This window comes from Bubalus bubalis, chromosome 23 (assembly GCF_019923935.1).
Source record: "Bubalus bubalis isolate 160015118507 breed Murrah chromosome 23, NDDB_SH_1, whole genome shotgun sequence".
Taxonomy (NCBI): Eukaryota; Metazoa; Chordata; class Mammalia; order Artiodactyla; family Bovidae; genus Bubalus; species Bubalus bubalis.
In genome coordinates, this window is record NC_059179.1 from 31,549,254 (window position 1) to 31,564,271 (window position 15,018).

General features: G+C 34.9%; 1 protein-coding gene across 5 annotated transcripts in view; it reads left to right on the plus strand.

Moving 5' to 3' along the window:
* The window catches only part of SHOC2 (SHOC2 leucine rich repeat scaffold protein), an 87,838-nt gene extending 73,426 nt beyond the window's left edge, over positions 1-14,412 (plus strand). For all 5 annotated transcript variants that reach the window (XM_044935134.2, XM_006043927.4, XM_044935135.2 and 2 more), the window contains 6 exons: positions 1,265-1,395; positions 4,360-4,548; positions 7,656-7,778; positions 10,022-10,159; positions 10,693-10,810; positions 12,289-14,412. In XM_044935134.2, the coding sequence (XP_044791069.1) occupies positions 1,265-1,395; positions 4,360-4,548; positions 7,656-7,778; positions 10,022-10,159; positions 10,693-10,810; positions 12,289-12,497 (908 nt within the window). In that variant the 3' untranslated portion in view covers positions 12,498-14,412. The remainder of the gene's footprint in view (positions 1-1,264; positions 1,396-4,359; positions 4,549-7,655; positions 7,779-10,021; positions 10,160-10,692; positions 10,811-12,288) is intronic.
* Positions 14,413-15,018: the final 606 nt, after the last annotated feature.

Sequence of the window (15,018 nt, forward strand, 5' to 3'; positions counted from 1 at the left end):
TCATTACTCATCTTTTTTGGTATCAAAATGAGTTTATACTATTTTGAAAATTAAATTTGATTTAAACCTGTGATAGCAGATATCATCATATTCATCCATGTAGCTTATATGTAGCTTACCATGGGTCTTGGCTATAGAAGTATAAAATGTCTGTTTTTCTGCTCTGTGTATTTTAGGTATTCAGTAGTGACTAATATGCTCAAGCTGGATATGCTTAGATAATGAGAGACTGTAGCTTTCACTTTTGTTCATAAAAAATTATTTTGAGAAATTTTTAACCATCAAGTCAACTTTTTACAGAAATTTTGGATTGTTTATATTTAAACTCATGAAAAATATTGAACTTTCTGATCTCACAAAGTAATTGTGCATCTTGTATTTTAAGTAATTATCATTTATTCATTTCAGTCGCTCAGTAGTGTCCGACTCTTTGCGACCCCATGAATTGCAGCACGCCAGGCCTCCCTGTCCATCACCATCTCCCGGAGTTCACTCAAACTCATGTCCATCGAGTCAGTGATGCCATCCAGCCATCTCATCCTCTGTCATCCCCTTCTCTTCCTGCCCCTAATCCCTCCCAGCATCAGAGTCTTTTCCAATGAGTCAACTCTTCGCATGAGGTTGCCAAAGTACTGGAGTTTCAGCTTTAGCATCACTCCTTCCAAAGAACACCCAGGACTGATCTCCTTTAGAATGGACTGGTTGGATCTCCCTGTAGTCCAAGGGACTCCCAAGAGTCTTCTCCAACACTACAGTTCAGAAGCATCAATTCTTTGGTGCTCAGCTTTCTTCATAGTCCAACTCGCACATCTATACATGACCACTGGAAAAACCATAGCCTTGACTAGAAGGACCTTTGTTGGCAAAGTAATGTCTCTGCTTTTGAACATGCTATCTAGGTTGGTCATAACTTTTCTTCCAAGGAGTAAACTTCTATCATTTATTACTTTGATGTTATTCAACTGGGCCTTGTCTAAAGGTTAATATTTTATTTAAGTGTGCCAATACTTTCCAATAACTGATTTTAAAAATTGACTTGTAGCTGTGTATTTCATTATTTCTCTAAGATGGTGGACACAAAAGTGGCTTCAGTTTCATCCTAATTGGTAGAGTGTAGTGTGTAGTTTTTTGGTACAAAAAGTTAAGGCTCTTGCTGAAATAGTACTTGAAAAGTAATTTATAAATATTGCTTGATAGCCTGGGAGAGTGACAGGCCTATCAGATTAAAAAAAAAATTCTTTTTTTTTTTTTTTTATGTTCACAGGAAATCTGTCCAGTTTAAGTCGTCTTGGTCTGAGATATAACAGACTGTCAGCAATACCCAGATCATTGGCAAAATGCAGTGCACTTGAAGAATTAAATTTAGAGAACAATAACATTTCTACTTTACCAGAGGTAAGAAGTGAATTATGGTAAACTCTTGAAAGGAGTCTGTAACATAATGAAGGGAAGATTAATCAGTCTTTACAGCGTGGTAAATAATTTGATGATGATTGAGTTTGCTTGAATAATGGGTATGCTGTGATACATATCCCATTGCTGAGATAAAAAAATTCCAAAAAAGAAAGAGTAGGTATGTTTTAGCATACCCAGCAACTAGTAAGTTTGCTTGTAGTTATTCAAGCATATTTTACTCTAGTATTCTAACATGAGAAGAATTGTGGACTTACTGGATTGACTGAACTTTGCAAAGTTTTTTTTTCTAATAATTAAAAATACCTTGTGTAGTTTCTAGTCTGGACCAGTTCACTAAAACTACTGTGACAGTATCTCACCTGTGGCAGAAGAGCACTATTGTTAGTAGTAAGTAGTAGTTTGGGATTAGGAATAGAATCCACAGATTGTAGGTATAGCCCTGACAGCTAGACTGTTTGGATTTTTAAATTTCTGTGATAATGGTAATTCTTAACTTGAAAATGGGTGAAGTTCTACTGTTTAATGTCATCCTCTTTTCTAACAGTGATTCATATCCCGTAATAAGGCAAATAATTAACACGTTAATTAGATCTTGTTGGCATTCTTTTAGGGTGTGATTTATGAGTTTAAGTAAGACTGACCTCTTTTACAGTGTCATTAATGTCTAAATGTAAAGACTAGGTATATACCAAGTTTCACCTAGTGAGAAATTTTAATATTTATTTATATATCCAGTCATATTGTCACTGAAGGGAAACATAATTATTGGGTATCTTAGGATAAAGACATGTGCTGAGTACTTTGATATAACTTTGTGACTGAAATAAGTCAGGATTTATTTTTGATAGAATTATAAAGAAGACAGCTCTCTTCAGTCTGTTTATGGAAGAAGGGGGGGTGTGTGTATATTTAAACATACCCATTTTCAGATAGAGAAGTACGGATGAAATCCTTGATAGGCCTTGTTCAAACATTGGAAAGCATTTTTATTTAAAAGTAGTCTATGTGCTTTGGAAGTAGCATATTCTTAATGCAAATGTGTAATTATCTGCATTTATAATAACAAGAAAAACAATAAAAATCATTAAACAGCACTTAGATATTCAAGCTGGCAAGAAAAATCGGGAAAGTGGTTTTCAAAGGGGGCTCATTATATTGCTGAAATCGGAGCTGGCAAAATCACTATATACTTTTCCATTTGAAGACTGTCTGCAAATGGACTAGTTTTAATGGATACCTAAAGACTAAAGGAGAAGGAACTTAATAAATTTAAGCCCATATACTCAAGGCATAAGGCTGGAAGTTTTACATGTATTATTTCATTTATATCTTCACTGTAATCCTACTGATTATTGGAGTGGTCTCATCAAATAGAGAAATAAGACTTGAGAAGTCATGTTTTTGGCCAAATGTGTCACCCTGAAATATTTTTTTCTGGGAATATAGTGAGAGATATATTGATTGATTAATTCACTGAAGCTTACAGGGCTGGTAAGTAGAAGATCTGAGATGGGAACCCAGATGTGTTTGACTGCAGCATGGTCAGCAACCTCAAAGCTTCACAGTATGACCTTAGAATGGAAAGGTTGGAGAGCTGCCTTACAGCAATCCAGAATGTTTTCTTCTGCTTCTCTGAGTATTTAAAATGGTTTTTCATCCTTTAAGATTTCACACACTTTGAATTGTCTTCTGCTTTTCCAGTTATTCCAGTATTTCTCCTTTTCTTTGAATTTAAATAAAGAAGTGACTTATAAAGTTACTTATATATATATATTTATTTATTTAAAACATCTTTACTACAACCTATAAAACAAGACATCATCCTCTTACAAATGAATAGAACAAAGGTTCAGAGAGATAACTTGCTCAAAGTCACGAACTACTAAAAGATGGGACCAGGATTTAAAACTATTTTATAGCCTGAACCAGTGTTTCTCAAACCTTAATGAGCATACAAATCACCTGGAAATCTTAAGATTTATATTATGATTCTGTGGAGGAGGGGCCTAAGAGTCCACATTTCTAACAAGCTCTCTGGGGATACGGATGCTGCTCTTCCTTAAACCAGACTTTGAATAGCAAGAGCCTATTCTGTATAATTTATTATTGATTATATAGAGTTGTGTATTATTTTCTTTTTCCTATCTGTGTGCTTTATTTCTCTAAATGAAATTTAGTCTTCCTGATGGTAGAGATCCTTTTATAATACTAAACACCTAGTACTCTGGTTACACGGTAGGGGACTGAAGTAAGAGGGAATATGGGGTTATGTGCTAAGTGAATACTTATTTGATAGATGCATATTCCCTCAGAAATGTACAGTATGGAAAAGCAATGTATTATATAATATCAAAAAGTATTGTTACCTTCTGAATTTAATATTCCTAAAAGGAACATTTAAATTACTGAATGATACCTTATTCTGTGTCAGGTATTATATTAATCTTAATAATAATTTAGAGATAGATACTTAACCAAGACTTGGATAGCACTGAATACACAGCAGGTGATGGAGTCAGGACTCAGACCCAGGACTGTCTGATACCAGTCCTCTGTAAGATCCTGTATGAGAGGTCTCAAACTGGCCACTCATGAAACACTTACCCACAGATATATTATCTTTACCCTGTAGAGTATTTTAAATAAAGCCAAAGAATAAAAGGAGATTTAATATAAGTAAATGAATTTCCTGTTTCTTCCTAAATTCTGAAAATCTGACTACATTGGCTGCACATCCCTGCAAGGTAACAATTAGCTAGAGCTGAGTAGTGAATGACTTTCCTTCTGGATGAGGCATTATAGAACCGGCCTAACCAGTCTCTGTCATTTGTTACCTGCAAGACTCTCCCAGGCATTTGTTTGGTACTGCTGCTCTATGTTCTACAGAATAAGTCTTGTTATAGTTCTAATTATTATGCTTATTTCATTTTTTGTTTTTAACAGAGTCTTTTATCAAGTCTTGTGAAACTGAATAGTTTAACATTAGCTAGAAATTGCTTCCAGTTATATCCAGTAGGTGGTCCATCTCAATTTTCCACTATCTATTCCCTCAACATGGAACACAATCGAATCAACAAAATCCCATTTGGAATTTTCTCCAGAGCAAAAGTATTAAGTAAGCTGAATATGAAGGTAAGCCTCTATTTGTGTTAGGGGAAAATCACTACTTTAACTAGTACTTTTAGTGTATTTATGATTTATCAGAATGGACAATTGTTTCTTCCTTATGCTGTACTCATTTTTTAATTGGATTGTTTGGGTTTTTCTTTTTTTACTGTTGAGTTGCAGTTCTTTATGTATTTTGGATGTTAATGCTTTGTCAGTTAAATGATTTGCAAATATTTTCTCCCAGTAGGTGATTTTTAGTTTCTTGTTGCTTGTCTATATTCTCTACCATGAATGAATCACATTTGTAGTAAGGAAAAGAAATTTTATTGCAGAAGGAAGGAAGAAATGAAAAATGGTTTGTCCAGCGATTTAATTTGTAGTGAACAAACTTATTTTTCTTGACTTCCTACTTTTGCATTCCAGTCCCGTATAATGAAAAGGACATCTTTTTTGGGGTGTTAGTTCTAAAAGGCCTTGTAGGTCTTCATAAAACCGTTCAACTTCAGCTTCTTCAGATTACTGGTTGGGGCATAGACTTGGAATGCAAAAGTAGGAAGTCAGGAAACACCTGGAGTAACAGGCAGATTTGCCCTTGGAGTACAGAATGAAGCAGAGCAAAGGCTAATAAGAGTTTTGCCAAGAGAACACACTGGTTATAGCAAACACCCTCTTCCAACAACACAAGAGAAGACTCTACACATGGGCATCACCAGATGGTCAACACCGATATCAGATTGATTATATTCTTTGCAGCCAAAGATGGAGAAGCTGTATACAGTCACCAAAAACAAGACTGGGAGCTGACTGTGGCTCAGATCATGAACTCCTTATTGCCAAATTCAGACTTAAATTGAAGAAAGTGGGGAAAACCACTAGATCATTCAGGTATGAGCTAAATCAAATCCCTTATGATTATACAGTGGAAGTGAGAAATAGATTTAAGGAACTAGATCTGATAGAGTGCCTGATGAACTATGGATGGAGGTTCGTGACATTGTACAGGAGACAGGGATCAAGACCATTCCCAAGAAAAAGAAATGTAAAGAAGCAAGATGGCTGTCTGGGGAGGCTGTACAAATAGCTGTAAGAAGAAGAGAAGTGAAAAGCAAAGGAGAAAAGGAAAGATATACCCATTTGAATGCAGGGTTCCAAAGAACAGCAAGGAGAGATAAGAAAGCCTTCCTCACCAACCAATGCAAAGAAATAGAGGAAAACAATAGAATGGGAAAGACTAGAGATCTCTTCAAGAAAATTAGAGATACCAAGGGAACATTTCATGCAAAGATGGGCTCAATAAAGGGCAGAAATGGTAGGGACCTAACAGAAGCAGAAGCTATCAAGAAGAGGTGGCAAGAATACACAGAAGAACTGTACAAAAAAGATCTTCACAACCAAGATTATCACGATGGTGTGATCACTCTCACTCAGCTATAGCCAGACATCCAGGAATGTGAAGTCAAGTGGGCCTTAGGAAGCATCACTACGAACAAAGCTAGTGGAGGTGATGGAATTCCAGTTGAGCTATTTCAAATCCCGAAAGATGTTGCTGTGAAAGTGCTGCACTCTATATGTCAGCAGATTTGGAAAACTCAGCAGTGGCCACAGGACTGGAAAAGATCAGTTTTCACTCCAGTCCCAAAGAAAGGCAATGCCAAAGAATGCTCAAACCACCACACAATTGCAGTCATCTCACACGCTAGTAAGGTAATGCTCAAAATTCTCCAATCAGGCTTCAGCAATACGTGAACCGTGAACTTCCAGATGTTCAAGCTGGTTTTAGAAAAGGCAGGTGAACCAGAGATCAAATGGCCAACATCTGCTGAATCATGGAAAAGCAAGAGAGTTCCAGAAAAACATCTATTTTTGCTTTCTTGACTATGCCAAAGCCTTTGACTGTGTGGATCACAGCAAACTGTGGAAAATTCTGAAAGAGATGGAAATACCACACCACCTGACCTGCCTCTTGAGAAACCTGTATGCAGGTCAGGAAGCAACAGTTAGAACTGGACATGAAACAACAGACTGGTTCCAAATAGGAAAAGGAGTTTGTCAAGGCTGTATATTAGGGTGTCAATATATATAAGCTTATTTAACTTATATGCAGAGTGCGTCAATGAGAAACGCTGGGCTGGAGGAAGCACAAGCTGGAATCAAGATTGCTAGGAGAAATATCGATAACCTCAGATATGCAGATGATAACCACCCTTATGGCAGAAAGTGAAGAACTAAAGAGCCTCTTGATGAAAGTGAAAGAGTAGAGTGAAAAAAGTTAGCTTAAAGCTCAACATTCAGAAAACTAAGATCATGGCATCTGGTCCCGTCACTTCATGGCAAATAGATGGGGAAACAGTAGAAACAGTGGCTGACTATTTTTTTGGGCTCCAGAATCACTGCAGATGGTGATTGTAGCCATGAAATTAAAAGACACTCCTTGGAAGGAAAGTTACGACCAACCTAGACAGCATATTAAACAGCAGAGACCTTACTTTGTCAACAAAGGTCCGTCTAGTCAAGGTTATAGTTTTTCCAGTGGTCATGTATGGATATGAGAGTGGGATTATAAAGAAAGCTGAGCACTGAAGAATTGATGCTTTTGAACCGTGGTGTTGGAGAAGGCTCTCTAGAGTCCCTTGGACAGCAAGGAGATCTAACCAGTCCATCCTAAAGGAGATCAGTCCTGGGTGTTCATTGGAAGGACTGATGTTGAAGCTGAAACTCCAGTACTTTGACCACCTGATGTGAAGAACTGACTCCATGGAAAGGACCCTGATGCTGGGAACGACTGAAGGCAGGAGGAGGAGACTACAGATAATGAAATGGTTGGATGGCATCACCTACTCGATGGACATCATTTTGAGCAAGCTCTGGGGTTGGTGATGGACAGGGAATCCTGACGTGCTATAGCCCATGGTGTCATGAAAATCGGACACGACTTAGTGACTGAACTTAACTGTATGGAAAACTTTGGAGACTGAGTGTTTTTGTTCCTTTTTTTTTTCTTTCTTTCTATATTTAGATATTAAAAAAAGGGAATGTCTTTTTCTGTTTAAGAATTCTCTTTCTATAGGGAGTTACATATGGAGCTTTGTTTTTGTGGTTTTACCTTGAATGCTTTGTTTTATCTCTGTCAGGACAATCAATTGACATCACTTCCCTTGGATTTTGGAACTTGGACCAGTATGGTAGAATTGAATTTAGCTACCAATCAGCTCACAAAGATCCCTGAGGATGTGTCTGGTCTTGTTTCTCTTGAGGTGAGTATAAAAGAGCATTTAGAACTCATTAGACTTTTCCACAGTTACCTCACTCATGAAGTTTACAATTAATCAGTTTCATAATTGAAGATCATAATTAGAAATGTTAGTGCTCTCAGGACTTCCCTAGCAGTCCAGTGGTTCAAACTCCTCGCTCCCAATGCAGAGGGTGTGGATTTGATCCCTGGTTGGAGAACTAAGGTCCTGTATGCCACGTGAAGTGGTCATAAATAAATAGTCCAGATTCTGTCAATTAAAAAAAGAAATGTAGTACTCTCTTAAACATGCAGCTGTATTAGGATGATGAAGTGTTGACTTAATCTGGGCTCAATGCTTTTGAATCACTCTTGCCCACTAAAAGTCGGTCGGTTTGAATACTATAAACTATCTTTGAAAGAAAGGGTCTCTAAAGCACAGCATCTTTTGTATTTTTTTTCTTAATTCTTTCTAAGAATGCTATACCATTGTCCTCTAAAGTAATTCTGGGTTCCTCATATTGGCATTCAGCACCCTTCATATAATTCTGACCTACTTTTTCATCCTAAATACCCACCTCCTCTTTTATTTACTCACTGAATTGATTAGTTTCTTTGTTGGCAACGTGTGCATATTTCTAGCTCTGTACCTTTATTGTTCCCAATATCTAGAATGCTCTTTTCTCATCCCCTTATAATTTTTCTTTTAAAATTATTTCTCACAATTAAAGATCCGTGCAGTCCATGGAGTTGCAAAGACTCAGACACAATTTAGCAACTACTTTGTTGTTAAAGTAGTTAACAAAGATCTACCTTCCTGTTACTTCCTCAAAGATTTCTCCTGCCTCTGAATCCCTAGCATTTTCACTCTTTTGATGAAAAAACTTACTAATAGTAAATATTTCTAAAATTGTCCTCATGTTTTTTAAAAAATTCTAATTTTTCTATTCTTTTATTATTGTATTTAATAAGGTGAAAAAGTATGGTGTAATGGCTAACAGCAGGAACTTTGAAGCCAAATAGATCTGGGTACAATTCCCCTTTTAACTATTTATGGATTTAATGTACCCAAGCTTCAGTTTCCTCAGCTGGGGAAAGTAATGGGGATAGTAATATATTCCTCATAGAGTTGTGCTAGTGCTAATGAAGTCGCTCAGTTGTGTCTGACTCTTTGTGACCCCATGGACTGTAGCCTGGCATGTTCCTCCATCCATGGGATTTTCCAGGCAAGAATATTGGAGTGGGTTGCCATTTCCTTCTCCATATAGAATTGTAATTAGGACTAAATGCAATAATGCACATTTTTCATTTAGTATGTGGTGTTAGTGGTAAAGAATCCACCTGCCAGTGCAAGAGACACAGGGGACATGGGTTCAATCCCTGGATTGGGAAGATCCCCTGGAGGAGGGTATGGCAACCCATTCCAGTATTCTTGCCTGGAGACTCCCATGGACAGAGGAGCTTGGGGGGTTGCAGTCCAGTGGGTCACAAAGAATCAGATACAACTGAAGCAACTTAGCATGCATACAAATAGTAGTAAATTCAGTGATAGCTACCTATTGTCATTTTCTTGGTCTTATTGAATATGTTTACTTCATTGTATGTAGTATAACTTTGGAAGAAATAAGTGGGCATAAAAATTTAGCTAGAACCTTACATAGATCTTTCCATTTAGTGCTCTTCTCACTATCCCCATACTCAGTATTGTTTCCTTACCTAACCCCCCTCCACTATAACTTCTCTGAGAATGAAAACTTGTATCTTTTTCAACCTTTTTTCCCCTTTTTATCTAAGATACTGCAGGATGCCCTGCAATGTAATAAATTTACTACAAATAATAACTAGTGGATTGATATAGGCAGTTTAGAAGTCAATTGTTACCTACCTTAAATGATGGCTTGCTTGTAAGGAGTTTTGAATAAATAATTGGTTTCCTATTAGATAGATATTTGTAACCATTCAGTATCAAAATACCATTACCTGTATGAATCTTAGTGCAAGTAGTTAATAATTTTCATATTTTTTGTAATTTAGTTTAAATTCTTTCCTTTTGCTTTCATTAGTTTTGACTTCATCAAACTATTTTGTTTCCAGTAACTATGGTAATTTTTTTTTTTAGAATAGTAAGTTTAATATCTTGTTATATAATTAGATATTGCCCTTAATATTCACTGCTTAGAAAATTAACATTGCTTAATTTTAAGGCACACGATGATAATATATTTCTGTTTTGTGGGTTGTCAAATATTATCAATAATTTCTCTTTAGGTTTTAATATTATCAAACAATCTTCTAAAGAAGCTTCCTCATGGCCTTGGAAACCTTAGGAAGTTAAGAGAATTGGATCTAGAGGAGAACAAATTGGAATCCTTGCCAAATGAAATTGCTTATCTTAAGGATTTGCAGGTAAAACATTCTGATGATTTTATAGGTATATAATTAAAGTTTTTGGGATGCATTCCAAATTGTACATTTTTTTATTCTTGGACCAAATAGATTTTCCTCTTAGAGCTGAATTTTATGTTCATGTAACCTAGCTGCTTTTGTCTTCCTAACAAATGATAGTGTTTGAAAGAAAAAGTTATTTAGTGATTTTTATATAATATGTAGCTCAGACGGTAAAGAATCTGCCTGCTATGCAGGAGACCCAGGTTCAATAGCTGGGTTGGGAACATCCGCTGGAGAAAGGAATACAACCCACTCCAGTATTCTTGCCTGGAGAACCCCATGGACAGAGATTCCTGGAGGGCTACAGTCTGTGGGGTCGCAGAGAGTCAAACACGACTGAGTGACTAATACTACATTACTACTATATAATATTAGTCAATCTAATTTCCCTATAAATTTATCTTGCTGTTTAGTAGATGAAGTTTTTAAAAAATTTACATCAGTTACAGGAAACATACATGTAACCGTCTTTTATTTTGTTAACCTTTTAGAAATTAGTCTTGACAAACAACCAACTGACCACTCTTCCCAGAGGCATTGGTCACCTTACCAATCTTACACATCTAGGCCTTGGAGAGAACCTACTTACTCATCTTCCTGAGGAAATTGGTATGAACCCTTTGGGTATTTGACTGTACTAATAACATGCTTTCATTAGTTATTAGAACATGTGTTCAAGCAGTGTTTCAGATAAATAAAACAAATCTACTATTTTTGTCAACTTACTCAAATTACATCAAGCTCAAGATTTTTTTTATAGAGCACTAGTAGTAGTAGTAGTAGTGGGTTAGTTTTTATTAGGTTTCCTCATGGGGAATTGAGTTTAACATAATATTTGAGAATGTTTTAGCATACTTGTATTTCAGTAGATTTAACGTTAATTTGGAGGAGTTCTTTTTCTTCCAAATTTAAAAATTACACAAGCATGAATTAAATTAGTTTCTTATGCCAAAAGAATTTTCCCTTGTGAGGTTTTAGGATTGATATTAATATTTGATTAATGTTAATATTTGAGTTACTTTAGAATTTTCCAAGTGTTTTCATACCCATTATTTCATACTGTCAATATGAACATCTTGAATTTTACACAGTGCAAGTTGCTTCATGTTACAGTGTTTTAATCAATTACAGTCACATAGTACTAAAATTAGTAATCCCATTTGTTATTCTCTCATCTATACCATGCTGTTTCAGAGGCACTATAGATGAGTGGTTAAGGATGGTTTTGGAGTACAATAGACAATTCAAAATCTGGCTCTACTGCTTCTGGTTTTGTGGCATTGAATAAGGTACAGAACTTCAAGTTCCTATCTATAAAATATGGATTCTAGTAACTTTCCGTAAGGTTGCTCTGAATAATACATAAAATCTTAAATGTAAACAAATCCAATATCTAGTAACTTTTTAAATTAGTTCTATTACATACCACTATCAAATATTACAGATTTTGAACTTTAAAAATTGGAAACTCATAAAGCAACTTTATATACTTATTTCTAGTGTGTTTATCCAGTTGGCCACATGCAATTGCTTGAGACTATTTATTTGCCCAGAAAGTATGAGTATCCTAAGATGGTCTAAGGAAAAATTTTAAAAGATTACATAAATTGACTTTTGCCTTACTGGCAAATACATAATAACTCTCTTAACCTTTCACTTGAGAAATTTATTACTAAGAGAGATTATCACATTTTCTTCAACATGAAAGTAATTATAGGCACTTACTATGTAAGTTGATTATATAATTTTTGAAATTTAAAATACACATGAATGCCAAGCTATCCCAAACAGAGTCTCTGGAGATACAGTATATATTTTTTCAAAGAAACTGAGCTTGAAAACCAAACATAAAGGAAGAGATTTTTATTGGTATAGCACGTGACCTGGACATCCCTTTTTAAAAATCTCCCTTGTTTATTTGAATAAGCAGGAAAGTTTGAGATCCATGGTTGTAGAGAGTTTTAAAACTAAGAGAAGAGAGTAAAAGGCACTGTGTGTTCAGTATGCGTGATACCCAGGATAAGGATCATGCTCAGTTGAGCTTTTTAAATAATAACTAATTTTTTTAAAATTATTTTTTGTAACAGGTACACTGGAGAATCTAGAAGAACTGTATTTGAATGACAACCCCAACCTGCATAGCCTTCCCTTTGAGCTGGCTCTTTGCAGCAAGCTTTCAATCATGAGTATTGAGAACTGTCCACTCAGCCATCTTCCACCTCAGATTGTTGCTGGGGGTCCTTCTTTCATCATTCAGTTCCTAAAGATGCAGGGTCCATATCGTGCCATGGTCTGATACAAATCTGCTGGTCCCACACACTGTTCAAAAATAGACTGCCGTTAATGTTTCATATCTATATCTGTATCTATTTATGTAGATATTGATATATTTGGCAGATTTATAAAGACTATGTTTATGTGTTTCTGCTAATAGAGGAATCATAGCCATTTAGATTTTTTTAAATTCTGTACAAAAAGCTTATATAAGTTTTCTTTGCTGAACTTGATGGATGTTTTTTCTGTTGTGTAATATGATATGCCAGTTTGCTTAAAACATTTGCCAACAAATTATGAAATTATTAAACTTAAGGGCCAGAGGTAGTATAGTTAGATACACTTTTTCTTAGCAAAAATTCTGGGTAAGCAATTTTGTTGCAACTTTTCATATATATTTTCCCCTTACCAATTGTCAGATCTTTTTAGTATTATAGGCCCTGAAGGTAGAATTTTTCTTTTAACTTATTTTGAAATTTGAGATTTGAATTTTATATATTGTTTACAGTCAGAGTAAATCACTGGATTTTATTTTTTTATTTTTTTTGGTTTTGATTTGCTCTGTATTGATCAGCAAAATCTCATTTATATCCTCTGCTAAAGAATTTGCATCAGCTGATTTAATATTAAAAGATATCTGCTTGTTGAAACAACTGGCAAAGTGAAAAGATACAGTCAAAAAATTTTGAATTCCTTTAATTGTGTTTCTCTGATCAATTGTGAAGCAAAATATTTGAAGTAAGTCTTTGGGTTGGGGGAAAGTATTGATACCTTTTCTAGTATAAATATCTTTTCTGAAGTTTAGGGGAACAGAAACTTGTAGTGCAAAGGAGTTTTCATTCCTGAAAGTTGCAGATCCACAGAAACTAACAGAATAATTTGGCAAAAAAAGAAAAAGATACACATAAACACACACAAACACATTCTATATATGTATATACAATGCTATATAGATATGTATTTATTATATCATAAACTACGATAGGTAACTTTAAGGATTTCTCCCTAGCCTTGTACAATGAAATGAATGTTTTTCTTTGAACACTGCAATATATGTATGTTTCAAGGTTATTTAACAGTGTACTATGGTTTTATATCTTGACTTGCCTTGTACATCTTTCAGTTCTGGAATATCTGCGTCTAAGCACAATATCTTCACACTGTGCTATATTGCTGCTGAATTAAATGCACTTTTCCCCACAAATGGGGCACTGGCTTCAAACAATTCAGTTCCGTACCATTGATTTCAATCTCATCTTTCCTTTTTTGGTAGTTGTTAATAAAGTTACAGAAAAGAGCACATTGCATAAAAGTCATTGATAGTTCAGTGGAAGTTCTGTGAGATACGCATGTGCTATTTGGTATATTTTCTTTTGCTTTACTGCTTTTAAGGCTAGCAGTATTGTAAATGTGTGCCCCTTATTACAGTACTCTTACTTTTGATAGTGTTGGTCTAAGTCAATTTAATTACTGAAGAGACTCACAGAGCAAGTGCATTCTAGATATACCATCCTAAAAAACACTTCCCATATAATGAATAACTATTATGTATAATTACATGTTGCTGCTTGGTTTTCTTTTTTTTTTTTCTATTTAGATGGGCATTGTAATTTAAATAAAACCATTTTTGAAGTGAGGTTATAACATTAAGATGGAAATTTGGAATGTTGTTTTGCTTTTCCTGGCACTCAAAATCAGGACTAAGTTTGAAGTTGAACCTATAGTCGTAATTGGCAATTTTTTAAGGAGCAACTAAGAAATGGAAGGCAGGTAAAGATATAAAACCGTAGAATGCTTAAATGTGCTGTAAAACTATTGTAGATGTCACTGGATTTTACCAGGTAATATCCTTTCTTCTTTTTTTTTTCCATCTACTGTGGCTTTTCAGTTAAAATTGTGTTTATAAAAGGAATTTGTTTATTACAGCTCTACCTGAAGCTTGTGTGTATGTGTGGTTTTTATAAAAATCTCATATCAAAGTGTGTTTATATCTTAAGATAATGGAACTTGAACTTTAAAGGCAGTAACCTAATGTCTTTTTTTTTTTTTTATGGGTATTGTTTCTTAAAAATGAAAATAGATACAGTTTTTGAAATATTTTTGTTCCCCTACATTCATTTATGTTAGTTTATAATAGAAATGCAAGGTGATCACAACCCTACATGTAGAAGTTACAGACAAACTATCTATAGCTAAGGAATTACAATTTTTTAAAGGTGCATAAAATATGTCACATGTATGGCTGTCACCTTAGAGAGCTTATGGATTTCATTACTTCTAACATGAAGCTAAATGGACTCTTAATTTCCCAATTATCCTTGTGCAGTCAGGATATTTAATATTTAAATAGTTTGAATATAGTAAAGGATATTATTGAATGACTACATATGAGCTGATAATTTCCTAAACTGCAGTGGGACTAATTGCCATGTCCAACAGTGGTCCTTTCTTTTAAAGAAATTAGGTTTAATCTCTCTGTGAGGCTCAGTAAATAAAAAAAGAATGTCATAGAATGTTACATTTTTAAAAATATTGCTCTAAAC